We start from the raw sequence: 14,922 nt of genomic DNA on the forward strand, positions 1-14,922 counted from the left end.
CTTTGGTTTGAACGGCTGCTTTTGCAGATGTCACAAGTACATTAACGTGGGATGGCTAAATGCTGATAGATGATTGTGCTGCCTGCCAGCAGCTGCAGTGTTTAACTCCTTCTGCAAGTTTGGATTCATGGGCTGCTCATTACAGCACTGTGCTCCATTAGCCCCTCCTCAACCACACGTACAGATGGTGCAGGCTCACAGACCATTACCCACAACCTCTCTGCAACTCATTTACATCAAAACATCAACGTTCCACTCAGCTTAGAAACGGATACATATCTGACATCAGCCTTTACACCAGCTTCTGCTCCATCATGTACACAGCCTGGTCCTGTCTACAGATTAGACCCACACTGCCCCCCTCTCCACAGAGTCACATTATTGTGTTGTACACAACCTCCTCTCCACAGACCGTGCACACACCTTGGTACACATGCTCTCTGGAGCGCACATACACTGCCCTTCATGTACATACCCGCTCTCTCCAAAGCCTCACTTACAGCTGCATTTATATATTCCTTAGCAAAACACAAATGCTGGAGGAACTCAGTGGGTCAAGCAACATCTGTGGAGGAAAATGGAATGACATTTCTGGTTGTGACTCTTCTTCAGATCTGAAATATTGTGTCCATTCCCTCCACAGATCCTGCCTGACCTGCTGAGTTCCTCCAGCACTTTGTGTTTTGCTTAAGATTCCAGTGCCTGCGGTTGGTTTCCTGTGTCTTCATACCTTCCTTACCTGGGTCCCTTCACTGTTGCCTTCGGCAATGACTGTGTAAGAAGAATGCTTCATGTTGGGCTTTTCCACTGCAATTCGCACCTCCACCCCTGGAAGTGGGTTTCCAACAGCCCCTAGAGAAAAGTCAAGAAACTCTCAGTAATCCTGTCTTGAGACACAATAAATCACAATCATTCTTAAAATAGCTCTCTTGACATCTAGCCAGCAGAAACATCCCTGCAAACATTTCTCTTCAGACATAAATAATCTTACAGGGTGAAGGTAAGACAGTCGTTATGTTATTGGCCTTGAGGCCAGAGTTCTGGATCACTGATCAAAAGAGTTGTGACTTCAAGCTCCTCCCTCCCCAGCTGTGGAATTTAAAGCATGAAAGAACTCGGGAAAGTATTGAAAAGTCTAACTGTAATAACACTAACCACAAAACTATAGAATTGCCACAAAAGTCCATGTTGTTCACTGATGTCCTTCAGGAAGGAATGCTGCCATCCGCACCCGGTCTGTGTGTGTGGCTCAGACCCACATCGTTGCTTCTTCTGATGGCCTTGCCCCTTGTTCAAGGAAAAACGGCAAATGCTGGGTAAAACATGAAGTGCTGGAGAACATGGATAGGTGATGTTTGAGGTCAGGGGTCTTCTTTAGATGATAAACATCTATGATGTTGTGTGTTGAATTCACGACTTACACGGTGGTCAGCTCTAACTCGTGGAGAATAGTGTCTGAGACTGGTGTCGGGAGTGAATGCCTGTGACTATAAATCCCCACCATCCTATGTCACAGTGACCTCCCTGCCGAGCACATCTAAAAGATTTATATCTCATCTGCATCATCCTGCACATTTGACATTATCCTCAGACTCCTTTATTCAGGGTAAAAGCCCCTAAATCTGTTTGTCTTGAACATAGTAACCGACACCTACAATCTCAATGCCACATCACCAATGCCACCAGACGCTGCTAGGGGGAGGGTGGAGACTGTTCTGTGTGTGTTTCTGTGCTGAAGAACCTGGGCCTGATATAATGCGTCTCTGTAAACAATGGGTGGATTCCCATTCTCTCCTCCTTTGGCTCAATCTCAATTCCCTCTCATTTTTCTCTGAGAACGACTGCATTAAAGCTGCTGTTTATGAGCAGGTATCGCTGCTGATCTTCCCATACAGGTGGGCCCTGAATAATAGTCAGCCCACCTGCCGACAAGTGTAATGAGCTGTCACTACTTGCCCAGACGGCAACTCTGCTGCGGCTTGTGTCAGACGGAATTAATGGTGTCTTGGGCGAGAATGCCTCCAAGACAAATACAGCAATGCAAACAGCATCAGAGCTCTGCTCCACAGCCAATTAGCACACTCAAGCCATCTAAACCCCCAACTAGAAGAGCTGAATGGGTCCAGTGAGGCATGAGTACATGAATAATTCATTCCTGATCATTGTCACTACCAAGATGATGGAGGTTAAAAATAAATATTAACCAATACTTGCACACTGATCTAATGATCTAAAGTCAGTGAACAATGATCATGTCGCCACATCTTCAGGAGAGGAACCACAATTCATCTTGCAATAAGGTCACGGCCAGTTATTGATGAAGCAGTTATGAAGCTCCGTTAGGAAAGGTTATCAGGGATGGTGACATTTGCCATTTTGCTCTCTTTCTCAGTCTGATCATTAAACCAGAAACAGGCACTTGCCCCAACTCATCAACTCTTTCAGTGGTACATGAATAGACCAAGCAAAGTGTCCAGTGCCTCCAGACACCTCAAGCACCTGACCCATGGCTCAGGGGGAAAGAAACCGTGCAGTTGGAGAGCAACACTGCAGCAGGGAGATTGCAACAATGCTACGAGGAGAGCAACAATGCAGCAGGAGAAGAGCAACACCAGCAGGTAGAGTGCAACGCTGCAGCAGGTAGAGTGCAACACTGCAACAGGTAGAGAGTGCAACGCTGCAGCAGGTTAGAGTGCAACGCTGCAGCAGGTAGAGTGCAACGCTGCAGCAGGTAGAGTGCAAAGCTGCAGCAGTTAGAGTGCAACGCTGCAGCAGGTTAAAGTGCAACACTGCAACAGTTGGAGTGCAACACTGCAACAGTTGGAGTGCAATGCTGCAGCAGGTTAGAGTGCAACACTGTAGCAGTTGGAGTGCAATGCTGCAGCAGGTTAGAGTGCAACACTGCAGCAGCTGGAGTGCAACGCTGCAGCAGTTAGAGTGCAACGCTGCAGCAGGTAGAGTGCAACACTGCAACAGTTGGAGTGCAATGCTGCAGCAGGTTAGAGTGCAACACTGCAGCAGCGGGGTGCAACACTGCAGCAGAGTGCAATGCTGCAGCAGCGGGTTGCATCGCTGCAGCAGGGGGGAGAGCACACTGCAGCAAGTGTACGTGGAGCCACCTGAATGTCACCAGGCTTTCCCCCTCAGCTGATGATACAATGAGACAATTTATTTGTTGTCATTTGAACCTCATTGAGGTTCAAACAAAATGTTGTTTCTGCAGTCATACACACAAGAAAAAGAACCAAGACACAACACAATTTACACAAACATCCATCACAGTGAATCTCCTCCTCACTGTGATGGAAGACAAAGTCTTATCTCTCCCCTGCACTCCTCATTCTCCTCCCGATGTCAGAGTCAAAGCAATCGGCGGGCGATGGTAATTGTCCCGCGGCCATTAAAGCCGCGCCGGGTGAAGCAAGGCCACGCTCCAGGTCTTGGTGTTGGAGCCCCCGGCGGGCGCTAGCAAGTCCCGCGGCCATTTAAAGCTGCGCCGGGCGATGTAAGGCCCCACTCCAGGTAATTTTCAACCCCGCAACTCGGGCGGAAGTCACCGTTGCGGAAGCCCCGAAAAGCGGTCTCCCAGCAGGGACCCGCGGGCTCCCGGTGTCACCGTCCACCAGACCTGCGGTTGGAGCCTCCGAATCTCCAGGGTCGGGTCGCAGCAGCGCGCCACCACAGCTCCTCCCGCTCCGAACTCGGCCAGCCCCACGATGGTAAGTCCGCAGGCTCCGCGACTGGAGCCCCAGGTCGTTCCGGTTGGAGGCCGCTCCACGGTGTTAGGCTCCAACAACAACGGAGACATGACAGAGAAAAGGTCGGGTTCTCCGTGCAGGGGAAAGATTTAAAGTTTCCCCACCCCCCGCCCCCACACACATACCCAGTTTAAAAAAAAAAGCATTTTAAACTACATTCACACGAGACAAAAAATAAAAAAACGACAGACGGACTGCAGAGACCGCTGTGACGTGAGTCACGCCGCCCAACAACCGTGTTGGTGATATCACTTTAGTGATATCTTTAGTGATATTTAGTGATTAAACTGGGATACACATCAAACATATCCACGGGCACAAATACCAAGGACAGTCACTGGGAAAACCTCTCACTTTCTCACGATACACGCTTGCTCACAGGCGTTCCAGCTTTGTTATAAACCCTGTGAACCCACCTGGCACACGGAGCCCATGCAGTGGGTTTGACAGAGCCATTCCTATCTCTGTCATCCCGTACCGCTCCAGTAACGTGTGCCCAGTGATCTCTTTCCATTTCTCCAAGATGGGCTGAGGAAGGGGAGCAGATCCCGACACCATTAATCTGAAAAATAAAAACAATTAACAACCAGAAGAAGGGAAACAGTCAACAATGCAGCACAACTGAAGGGGCAGAAGCAGCATAGACACCCTTCCCTTGTCATCACATCATGTTCAGTGGAGTTAATTGTCATAGCCCAATAGGGGGGTCTCACGTAAGGTCACTGTGTAAGAGGGCTCGACGCACGGAGCCGCTCAATTCATCTGGAGGACATCCGTAACTTCCGATATATGTTATTAATGCAAGAAACGCGTACTTTCCTACCTGTTAAAAAACCGCCAAAATGTTGAATTATTGGGCTGAAAAAAATTGTGGAAGTCGGGGTAAGTGTGAGAGACATGTACCCAACTTCAGAATTCCAAACGTGAAGCAAAATGAAGGTAAAGAGAAGCGAGAGCTGAGGGACAACAGCAGCTAAAGTGCTTGGTGAACATTGGTCGTGCAGATATCGGAATTGAAAATATTGGGAATTATCGCGTTTGCTCACTGCATTTCATCAACAGTAAGGCATTATTTGTGGTTTTTTCTTGATTCCTTTGGTATCTAAAAAGTCTCATTTTCATTTTGTATGTAAAAACCCACTTGAGAACCATGGGCGATTTAAAAAATTTACAGCCAGATTTATCACTTCTGAAACTTTTTAGATGCCAAAGGAATCAAGAAAAAACACAAATAATGCCTTAGTTGATGAAATGCAGTGAGCAAACGGCCAATGTTCGCTAAGCACTCTGGCTGTTGTTGTCCCTTCTGCTCTCGCTTCTATCTACCGTCATTTCTCCTCACTTTTGGAATTCTGAAGTAGGCTAAATGTCTCACACGCTTATCCCGATTTCCATAATTATTTACAGCACAAAAATTGACAATTTCAGCGGGTTTTAACGGGCCCGCTACGTTGGAAACAATGGTAAGTGCCTACCTGCAGTTCATCGCGTGTACTCCATTTGGTGTAGCGTAGCAACAGTACGGGTCATGGGTCGTGACCCGACTGCCATGAAACCTCCCTATAGGAATCTGAGGGGTCACTTTTCCACACAAAGGGTGGTGGGTGCATGAAACAAGCTGCCAGAGGAGGTAGTTGAGGCAGGGACTATCCCAACTCCACTTTGTAATCTCTTGGAGTGCACATTGAACTTTATAACTGAGTGTGAAGAAGTCACCTATCCAAGTTCTCCACAGATGCTGCCTGAGCCGCTCAGTTACTCCGCACTTTGTGTCTATCGTTGGTATAAAGCAGCATCTACAGTTTTTTGTATCTACTCCTCCCCTCTTTCCCGGCTCTGAGGAATGGGCCCTGATCCACAGTTTGCTGGCTGAATCAGTTCAGCTTTTGGTGCTGGTTCCAAAGCATAAAAAGGAAAGTTACAAACATCAGGAGGCCTGTGAAGATGAAATGTGCTATACTTGGGTCAGGAGAATGTGGACAGTAATATGCTGAGTGCTCCACTTTTCAGGGTGGCAGGAAGAATTAATTGTCGAGCAAAGCAGTTGAAGTACATGTGATCAGGCTCTTAAAGGCACAGTTGGCAGAACCGCTGCCTCATAACTCCAGCCACATGGGTTCAATCCTTACCATTAGTGCTGTCTGTGTGGAGTTTGCATGATCTACCTGTGACAATGGGTTTCCTCTGGAAGCACTGGGACAATGTGTGTGGGATGGTTGGTTCATTGCTTGCAGTACAGTGGGCCTAGTGGTCGTGTAGGTGCCAAAATGTTGAGGAGTTAATGAAAATGTACGGAGCGTAAAATGGGATCAATGCAAATGAGTGCCTGTTGGTGGGCAGTCCTGGGGAGAATCCTCCTGGCATTGAACTTAGTGTTCTCTTTTTAGACTTTAGAGATACAGCATGGGAATAGGCTGTTTGGCCCACAGAGTCAACGCTGACCAGCGATCACCTCGTACACTAACACTAGTGGACTAACTCCTATGCACTCTGGACAATTTACAATTTTTTACTAAAGCCACTTAACTTACAAACCTTTACATCTTTGGAGTGTGGGAGGAAACCTGAGCACATGACGAAAACCTGTGTGTTGACTGGGGAAATGTATAAACTTTGTACAGACAGTACCCGTAGCCAGGATTGAACCTGGGTCCCTGTGCTGTAAGGCAGCAACTGCACCGCTTGGCCACAGTGCCACCCACATGCCTCTTCACGTGCATCTGCCCCCCTGTTCTGACTCCTGCCTACCTGACCTTTCCTCCCCATCTGAACGTCTACTGAGCTACAATCCCCTGCCAACAGTTTAAAGTTCAAGCAGATAGCCTCAATGATCCAGGAAGCCAAACCCCACCCTCGTGCACCCCCTTCAGCCAAGCATTCATCTGGCCTTTTCTTCTATTCCTACACTCACCAGGTCACCGCACCGGAGGCATTCCAGGGATCACAACCTTTGAGGGGACTGTGCTCCCTAAACTCACACTGCATGACCTCATCCCTTTACCTCCTGATGTTGTCGGTACCATAATGTACCACAACGGTTCATCCTCCCTATCTGAATACCCAGCAGCCACCGAGCTGGAGCCTGGTCTACGGCCAGCGAAATATCTTTTCTAATTAGCTGGGGACAGAGTCTGAGAATCACACTCCTATATGTAACAGGGGCCTGATTTATTCTCTTACCTGATGTTGCTCTTGCACACGCTGTGGATGAAATCCTTCACATGGCTTTGAGTGAAGTTCTTGGTGTGGTATTCAATGAGTCGGGCATATATGGTGGGCACTGCCATGAACACATTGATGCGCGGAGCTCCTGTGCCATTGTTCTTCAGCAGGTAATCCCAAACCTTGTAAGAACAAGATTGGAAACATGGAGACTGCAGATGCTGGAATCTGGAGTAACAAAACGTTGTATGTCCATTCCCTCCACAGATGCTGGGGGAACAGTGGGTCAAGCAGCATCTGTGGAGGGAATGGACATACGACGTTTTGGACTGGGACCCTTCTTCGGGACTGAAAGAGTGGAGGGGAGATAGCCAGTATAAAGAGGTGGGGTGGGGAGGGGGAAGAGCTGTCTGGTGACAGGGATCGAGGTGAGGAGGGCTGGTTTGGAGGATGGAGGGAGGCTGGAGGTGATTAGTGCGGTTCATTCATGTTCCCTCACTGCTGGCCTGTCACTGAGAGCTGGGCACAGGGTGGTTATTGTGTCAGTGGAAGGTAGATCATACGTCTATCTGAGGAGCAACACAGCAACCAATGCGCCGAGCAGTGTGATGTAGAACATAGAATAGAACAGCACAGGAACAGGCCATTCAGCCCACAATGTTAGCACATTAAACCTCCTCTGTACATGATCCATATCCCTCCATTCTCTGCATATCCATGTGCCTATCTAAAAGCCTCTTAATTGCCACTATTGCAGCTGTTTCCACAATTACCCCTGACATTGTGTGCCAGGAACCCAGTCATGGAGTCTGACGAAGGGTCTCGACCCGAAACGTCTCGACCCGAAATGTCACCCATTCCTTCTCTCCAGAGATGCTGCCTGTCCCGCTGAGTTACTCCAGCTTTTTGTGTCTACCTTGATTTAAACCAGCATCTGCAGTTCGTTCCTACACACGTAGGCTCAAGGTTCACATTTATTTGTCACATGCACCAATTAAGGTACAGTGAAATGAGTTACCATGCAGCCATACAATTAAAATGAATACAATAGAATTTAACATAAATTTTACCCGCGACTGGCCGTATCGACCACTGGCCGTATCGACCACTGGCCGTATCCACCACTGGCCGTATCCACCACTGGCCGTATCCACCACTGGCAGTATCCACCACTGGCCGTATCCACCACTGGCAGTATCCACCACTGGCAGTATCCACCACTGGCAGTATCCACCACTGGCAGTATCCACCACTGGCCGTATCCGCCACTGGCCGTATCCGCCACTGGCCGTATCCGCCACTGGCCGTATCCGCCACTGGCCATCCGCCACTGGCAGTATCCACCACTGGCCGTATCCACCACTGGCAGTATCCACCACTGGCAGTATCCACCACTGGCAGTATCCACCACTGGCCGTATCAACCACTGGCCGTATTAACCACTGGCCGTATACACCACTGGCCGTATCCACCACTGGCCGTATTAACCACTGGCAGATACATTTTATACATTTTTATTTATGGGTGCCTTTCAAGACTCTTCAAGGCCACCTTACAATTAAAACAAGCATGAAACAAAACAACATATACAGCAACAATACATAATTCGGAGAGAGAGCAGCAGCAGCTAATCGCGCCAGTGTTCACTCTCACCTCCAGCAGCCATGTTTTCCGAGCCATCTGCAGCACACAAACAAAAATAAAACACAATATCAAAGAATTTAACACTAAACATAAAAGCATCCCCCCACAATGGTTCCCACTGTGAGTGAAGCACAGAGTCCAGTCCTCTTCCTCATTGTTCACCCATGGTTGGGCCTAATGAGGCCTCTGCAGTCGCCGCAACGGCAGCCCGATGTTTCAGGTCCTCTCGCCGGATGATGGATCTCCGGCGTCGGGAGAACACTCTCAGCGGCTTGGAGTGTCTGGTGCGGCCGCTTCCTCCCCGGAGACCGCGGCTCCCGAAGTCCACAGGCCGCGCTAGTCGGATATCCACTACTGGCAATCTCAACGAGAGATCCCAGGCTCCGCGGTGTTCAAAGTCAGCGCCGCCCGCAGCTGGAAGCTCCACAGACCACAGCTCCGCGATGTTGGAGTCGGAGGTCTCAGCATTCCGGAGCCCCCCAGACGGCGACCCGGGTAAGGCATCGACCGCTCCGTCATGGTGCCTCAGCTCTGCGCCGCCGCCGAAGCTGAAGTTCTGGCCGGTCCCGGCAGGAAAACGCCGCTCCAGTCTGTTGGATGGACACGAGGAAGGGGCGAAGATGCAGCTCGGGGAAAAGCCGCAACACCGACCAGGTAGGGACCGAGAAATACAGTTTCCCCCCTTCTCCCCTCCCCCCCCCCCCCCCCCCCCCCCCCCCCCCCCCCCCCCCCCCCCACCCCCCACACAAAAAGACTAGGCCTCCAAAACAAAAACTTTAAGACACTAAAAACAAAAAAGGGGTGAAAAGGACAAACAGCTGCAGGCAGAGCAGCCGTAATCGACGGCACCCCCTCGATACCCACCACTGGCAGACACCCACCACTGGCAGACACACACCACTGGCAGATACCCACCGCTGGCAGACACCACACCACTGGCAGACACCCACCACTGGCAGACACACACACACTGGCAGACACACACCACTGGCAGACACACACCCACTGGCAGAGGACCACCACTGACAGACACACACCACTGGCAGACACACACCACTGGCAGACACACACCACTGGCAGACATACACCGCTGGCAGACACACACCACTGGCAGACACACACCACTGGCAGACACACACCACTGGCAGACACACACCACTGGCAGAGGACCCACACTGGCAGACACACACCACTGGCAGACACCACCACTGGCAGACACCACCACTGGCAGAGGACCACCACTGGCAGACACACACCGCTGGCGGACACACACCACTGGCAGACACACACCACTGGCAGACACACACCCACTGGCGGACACACACCACTGGCGGACACACACCACTGGCGGACACACCACTGGCAGACACACCACCACTGGCAGACACACACACCACTGGCAGACACCCACCACTGGCAGACACCCACCACTGGCGGACACCCACCACTGGCAGACACCCACCACTGGCAGACACCCACCACTGGCAGACACACACCACTGGCAGACACACACCACTGGCAGACACACACCACTGCCAGAAACACACCACTGGCAGACACACACCACTGGCAGACACACACCACTGGCAGACACACACCACTGGCAGACACCCACCACTCGCAGACACCCACCACTCGCAGACACCCACCACTGGCAGACACACACCACTGGCAGACACACACCACTGGCAGATACACACCACTGGCAGAGGACCACCACTGGCAGACACCCACCGCTGGCAGATACACACCGCTGGCAGATACACACCACTGGCAGATACACACCACTGGCAGATACACACCACTGGCAGATACACACCACTGGCAGATACACACCACTGGCAGATACACACCACTGGCAGATACACACCACTGGCAGATACACACCACTGGCAGATACACACCACTGGCAGATACACACCACTGGCAGATACACACCACTGGCAGATACACACCACTGGCAGATACACACCACTGTCAGGTCTCCCCATAGCCTCTGAACTCCAGAGAAACAATCCAACTCTCCTGATAGCTAATACCCTCTCAACCAGACATCATCCTGGTATCCTTGTAAACCGCTTCTGCACCCTCTTTAAAGCCTCCACATCCGTCTTGTAATGGGGCCAAGAACTCCTCAAGTGGTTTAATCAAAGTTTTATAAAGCTGCAACATGATTTCCTGACTCTTATACCCAGTGGCCTGACGAATGAAGCATCTTACACATCAATCTACTTGTATGGCCAATCTCACGAAGCAATGGACTTAGATCCTAAGATCCCACTGTACATCATTATTGTTAAGCCAGGGGCTCACTATTCACTGTACACATTTCCTTTACATTCAACCTCCCAAAGTGCCACCTTACATTTGCTGGGATAAAACTCCATCTGTCATTTTTCCACCCATATCTGTATCTTTATACCACTGTATCCCTTGATACCCTTCCTCATTGACCCTAATTCCACCAATTTTTGAAAAATTGTCCTGACTTGAAATGTTGTCTGTCCATTCCCTCCACAGATGTTGCCTGGCCCACTGAGTTGCTCCAGTACCTTGGTTCTACTCATGTTCCAGCATCTGCATTTCCTCGTGTCATAGAGTGATACAGGGTGGAAACAGGCCCTTCGGCCCAACTTGCCAACAATGTCCCACCTACACTGGTCCCACCAGCCTGCATTTGGTCCATATCCCTCCAAACCTGTTCTATCCATGTACCTGTCTAACTGTTTCTTAAACAGTGGGATAGTCCCTGCCTCATCTACCTCCTCTGGCAGCGTGATTCCTATTAAATCTTTTCCCCTTCACATTAAATCTATGTCCTCTGGCCCTCGATTCACCTACTCCGGACAAGAGACTCTGTGCGTGTACCTGATCTATTCCTCTCATGATTTTATACACCTCTACAAGACCGCCCCTCATCCTCCTGCGCTCCAAGGAATAGAGTCCCAGCCTATCCAATCTCTCCCTATAGCTCAGAACCTCTAGTCTTAGCGACATTTTCATAGATCTTCTCTATACCCTTTCCAGCTTGACAACATCTTTCCCATAGCATAGTGCCCAGAACTGAACACAATAATCTAAATGCGACCTCACCAACGTCTTATACAACTGCAACATGACCTCCCAACTTCTATACTCAATACTCTGACTGATGAAGGCCAAAGAGAATGAGACTCGACTGGCGAGACCGACGTCGGGAAGAGCTATAGTGGTGGGTGACTCCATAGTCTGAGGTGCGGACTGGAGATTCTGTGGCGGCAGGCGAGATTCGAGGATGGTCTGTTGCCTCCCTGGTGCCAGGTTTCAGGATATCACAGACCGACTTCAGAACATCCTCGAGAGTGAAGGTGGAGAGCCGGCAGTAGTTGTGCACGTGGGCACGAACGATGTCGGGAAGAAGAGGAAGGAGGTTCTACAACGCGAGTTTAGAGTTAGGAAGAAAACTGAAAAGTAGGACTTCTCTGGATTGCTTCCAGTACCTCGTGCAAGTGAGGGCAGGAACAGGGAGATAGGGGATCTGAATGTGTGGCTGGGGGGCTGGTGCAGGGAGCAAGGATTTAGATTTATAGACCACTGGGATCTCTTGTGGGGTAAGGGTGACCTGTACAAAAGGGACGGGTTACACCATAACTGGAGGTGGACCAACAATCTGGCAGGCAGGTTTGCTAGTGCTACACATTTGGGTTTAAACTAAATAGTGGGGGGGAGAGATTGACAAATTGAGAGTATAAAGATGAAGTTAAGGCGGAAGTGAGTACAGGAAAAGATACAAAAGACTACCGAATTAATGGGAAGGAAAGTTCGAGAAGGTATAAGAGAGTAACCATATAACCATATAACAATTACAGCACGGAAACAGGCCATCTCGGCCCTACAAGTCTATGCCGAACAAATTTTTTTCCCCTTTAGTCCCACCTGCCTGCACTCATACCATAACCCTCCATTCCCTTCTCATCCATATGCCTATCCAATTTATTTTTAAATGATACCAATGAACCTGCCTCCACCACTTCCACTGGGAGCTCATTCCACACCGCTACCACTCTCTGCGTAAAGAAGTTCCCCCTCATATTACCCCTAAACATCTGTCCCTTCATTCTGAAGTCATGTCCCCTTGTTTGAATCTTCCCTATTCTCAAAGGGAAAAGCTTGTCCACATCAACTCTGTCTATCCCTCTCATCATTTTAAAGACCTCTATCAGGTCCCCCCTTAACCTTCTGCGCTCCAGAGAATAAAGACCTAACTTATTCAACCTATCTCTGTAACTTAGTTGTTGAATCCCAGGCAACGTTCTAGTAAATCTCCTCTGTACTCTCTCTATTTTGTTGACATCCTTCCTATAATTGGGCGACCAAAATTGTACACCATACTCCAGATTTGGTCTCACCAATGCCTTGTACAATTTTAACATTACATCCCAGCTTCTATACTCAAGAGTAAGGTCTGGGCCAATAGTGACCGATGTGAGAGGGGAGGTGAATACCAAAGATAAATTGTTGATATGAATGCGCAAAGTATATGAAATAAAGTGGATGAGCTTGAGGCTAAGTTAGAAATTGGCAAGCATGATGTTGTGGGAATTACGGAGACATGGCTGCAAGAGGACCAAGGCTGGGAACTGAATATTCAAAAGGTTTCTACAGCAAAAGGATAACGAGGGATAAAATTGGTCCATTAGAGGGTCAGAGTGGACAGCTATCTGCAGAGCCAAAAGAGATGGGGGAGATGTTGAACAATTTATTTTCTTCGGTATTCACCAAGGAGAAGGATATTGAATTATGTGAGGTCAGGGACACAAGTAGGGTAGCTATGGAAACTATGAGGATCAAAGAAGAGGAAGTACTGACACTTTTGAAAAATATAAAAGTGGATAAGTCTCCAGGTCCTGACAAGATGTTCCCTAGGACATTGAGGGAAGTTAGTGTAGAAATAGCAGGGGCTATGACAGAAATATTTCAAATGTCATTAGAAACAGGAATAGTGCCGGAGGATTGGCGTACTGCGCATGTTGTTCCATTGTTTAAAAAAGGGTCTAAGAGTAAACCTAGCAATTATAGGCCTGTTAGTTTGACGTCAGTGGTGGGCAAATTAATGGAAAGGATACTTAGAGATAATATATATAAGCATCTGGATAAACAGGGTCGGATTGGGAACAGTCAATGTGGATTGGTGCCTGGAAGGTCATGTTTGACTAATCTTGAATTTTTTGAAGAGGTTACTTGGGAAATTGATGAGGGTAAAGCGGTGGATGTTGTCTATATGGACTTCAGTAAGGCCTTTGACAAGGTTCCACATGGAAGGTTGGTTAAGAAGATTTAATTGTTGGGTATTAATAGTGGAGTAGCAAGATGGATTCAACAGTGGCTGAATGGGAGATACCAGAGAGTAATGGTGGATAACTGTTTGTCAGGTTGGAGGCCGGTGACTAGTGGGGTGCCTCAGGGATCTGTGTTGGGTCCACTGTTGTTTGTCATATACATCAATGATCTGGATGATGGTGTGGTAAATTGGATTAGTAAGTATGCTACTAGGATAGGTGGTGTTGCGGATACGAAGTAGATTTTCAAAGTCTACAGAGAGATTTAGGCCATTTGGAAGAGTGGGCTGAAAGATGGCAGATGGAGTTTAATGCTGATAAGTGTGAGGTGCTACATCTTGGCAGGGCAAATCAAAATAGGACGTGCATGGTAAATGGTAGCGAATTGCGGAATGCAGTTGAACAGAGGGATCTAGGAATAACTGTGCAGTTTCCTGAAGGTGGAATCTCATGTTGATAGGGTGGTAAAGAAAGCTTTTGGTGTGCTGGCCTTTATAAATCAGAGCATTGAGTATAAAAGTTGAGATGTAATGTTAAAATTGTACAAGGCATTGGTGAAGCCAATTCTGGAATATGGTGTATAATTCTGGTCGCCAAATTATAGGAAAGATGTCAACAAAATAGAGAGAGTACAGAGGAGATTTACTAGAATGTTGCCTGGGTTTCAGCAACTAAGTTACAGAGAAAGGTTGAACAAGATAGGTCTTTATTCTTTGGAGCGCAGAAGGTTAAGGGTCTTTAAAATTATGAGAGGGATAGACAGAGTTGATGTGGATAAGCTTTTTCCATTGAGAGTAGGGAAGATTCAAACAAGAGGACATGATTTGAGAATTAAGGGACAAAAGTTTAGGGGCAACATGAGGGGGGACTTCTTTACTCAGAGAGTGGGAGCTGTGTGGAATGAGCTTCCAGTGGAAGTGGTGAAGGCAGGTTTGTTTTTATCATTTAAAAATGAATTGGATAGGTATATGGACAGGTGTGGATGATCAGCCATGATCACACTGATTGGCGGTGCTGGCTCAAAGGGACGAATGGCCTAC

General features: G+C 48.6%; 1 protein-coding gene across 1 annotated transcript in view; it reads right to left on the minus strand.

Annotated features, from left to right (window-relative positions):
- acsf3 (acyl-CoA synthetase family member 3) overlaps positions 1-14,922 on the minus strand; it is a 78,893-nt gene that overhangs the window by 53,299 nt on the left and 10,672 nt on the right. The window contains exons 4-6 of the mRNA XM_055664901.1: positions 6,939-7,102; positions 4,175-4,320; positions 740-852 (exon numbers count right to left, since the gene is read on the minus strand). Coding sequence (XP_055520876.1) covers positions 740-852; positions 4,175-4,320; positions 6,939-7,102 — 423 coding nt within the window. The remainder of the gene's footprint in view (positions 1-739; positions 853-4,174; positions 4,321-6,938; positions 7,103-14,922) is intronic.

Source organism: Leucoraja erinacea, chromosome 50 (genome assembly GCF_028641065.1).
Source record: "Leucoraja erinacea ecotype New England chromosome 50, Leri_hhj_1, whole genome shotgun sequence".
Classification (NCBI taxonomy): Eukaryota; Metazoa; Chordata; class Chondrichthyes; order Rajiformes; family Rajidae; genus Leucoraja; species Leucoraja erinaceus.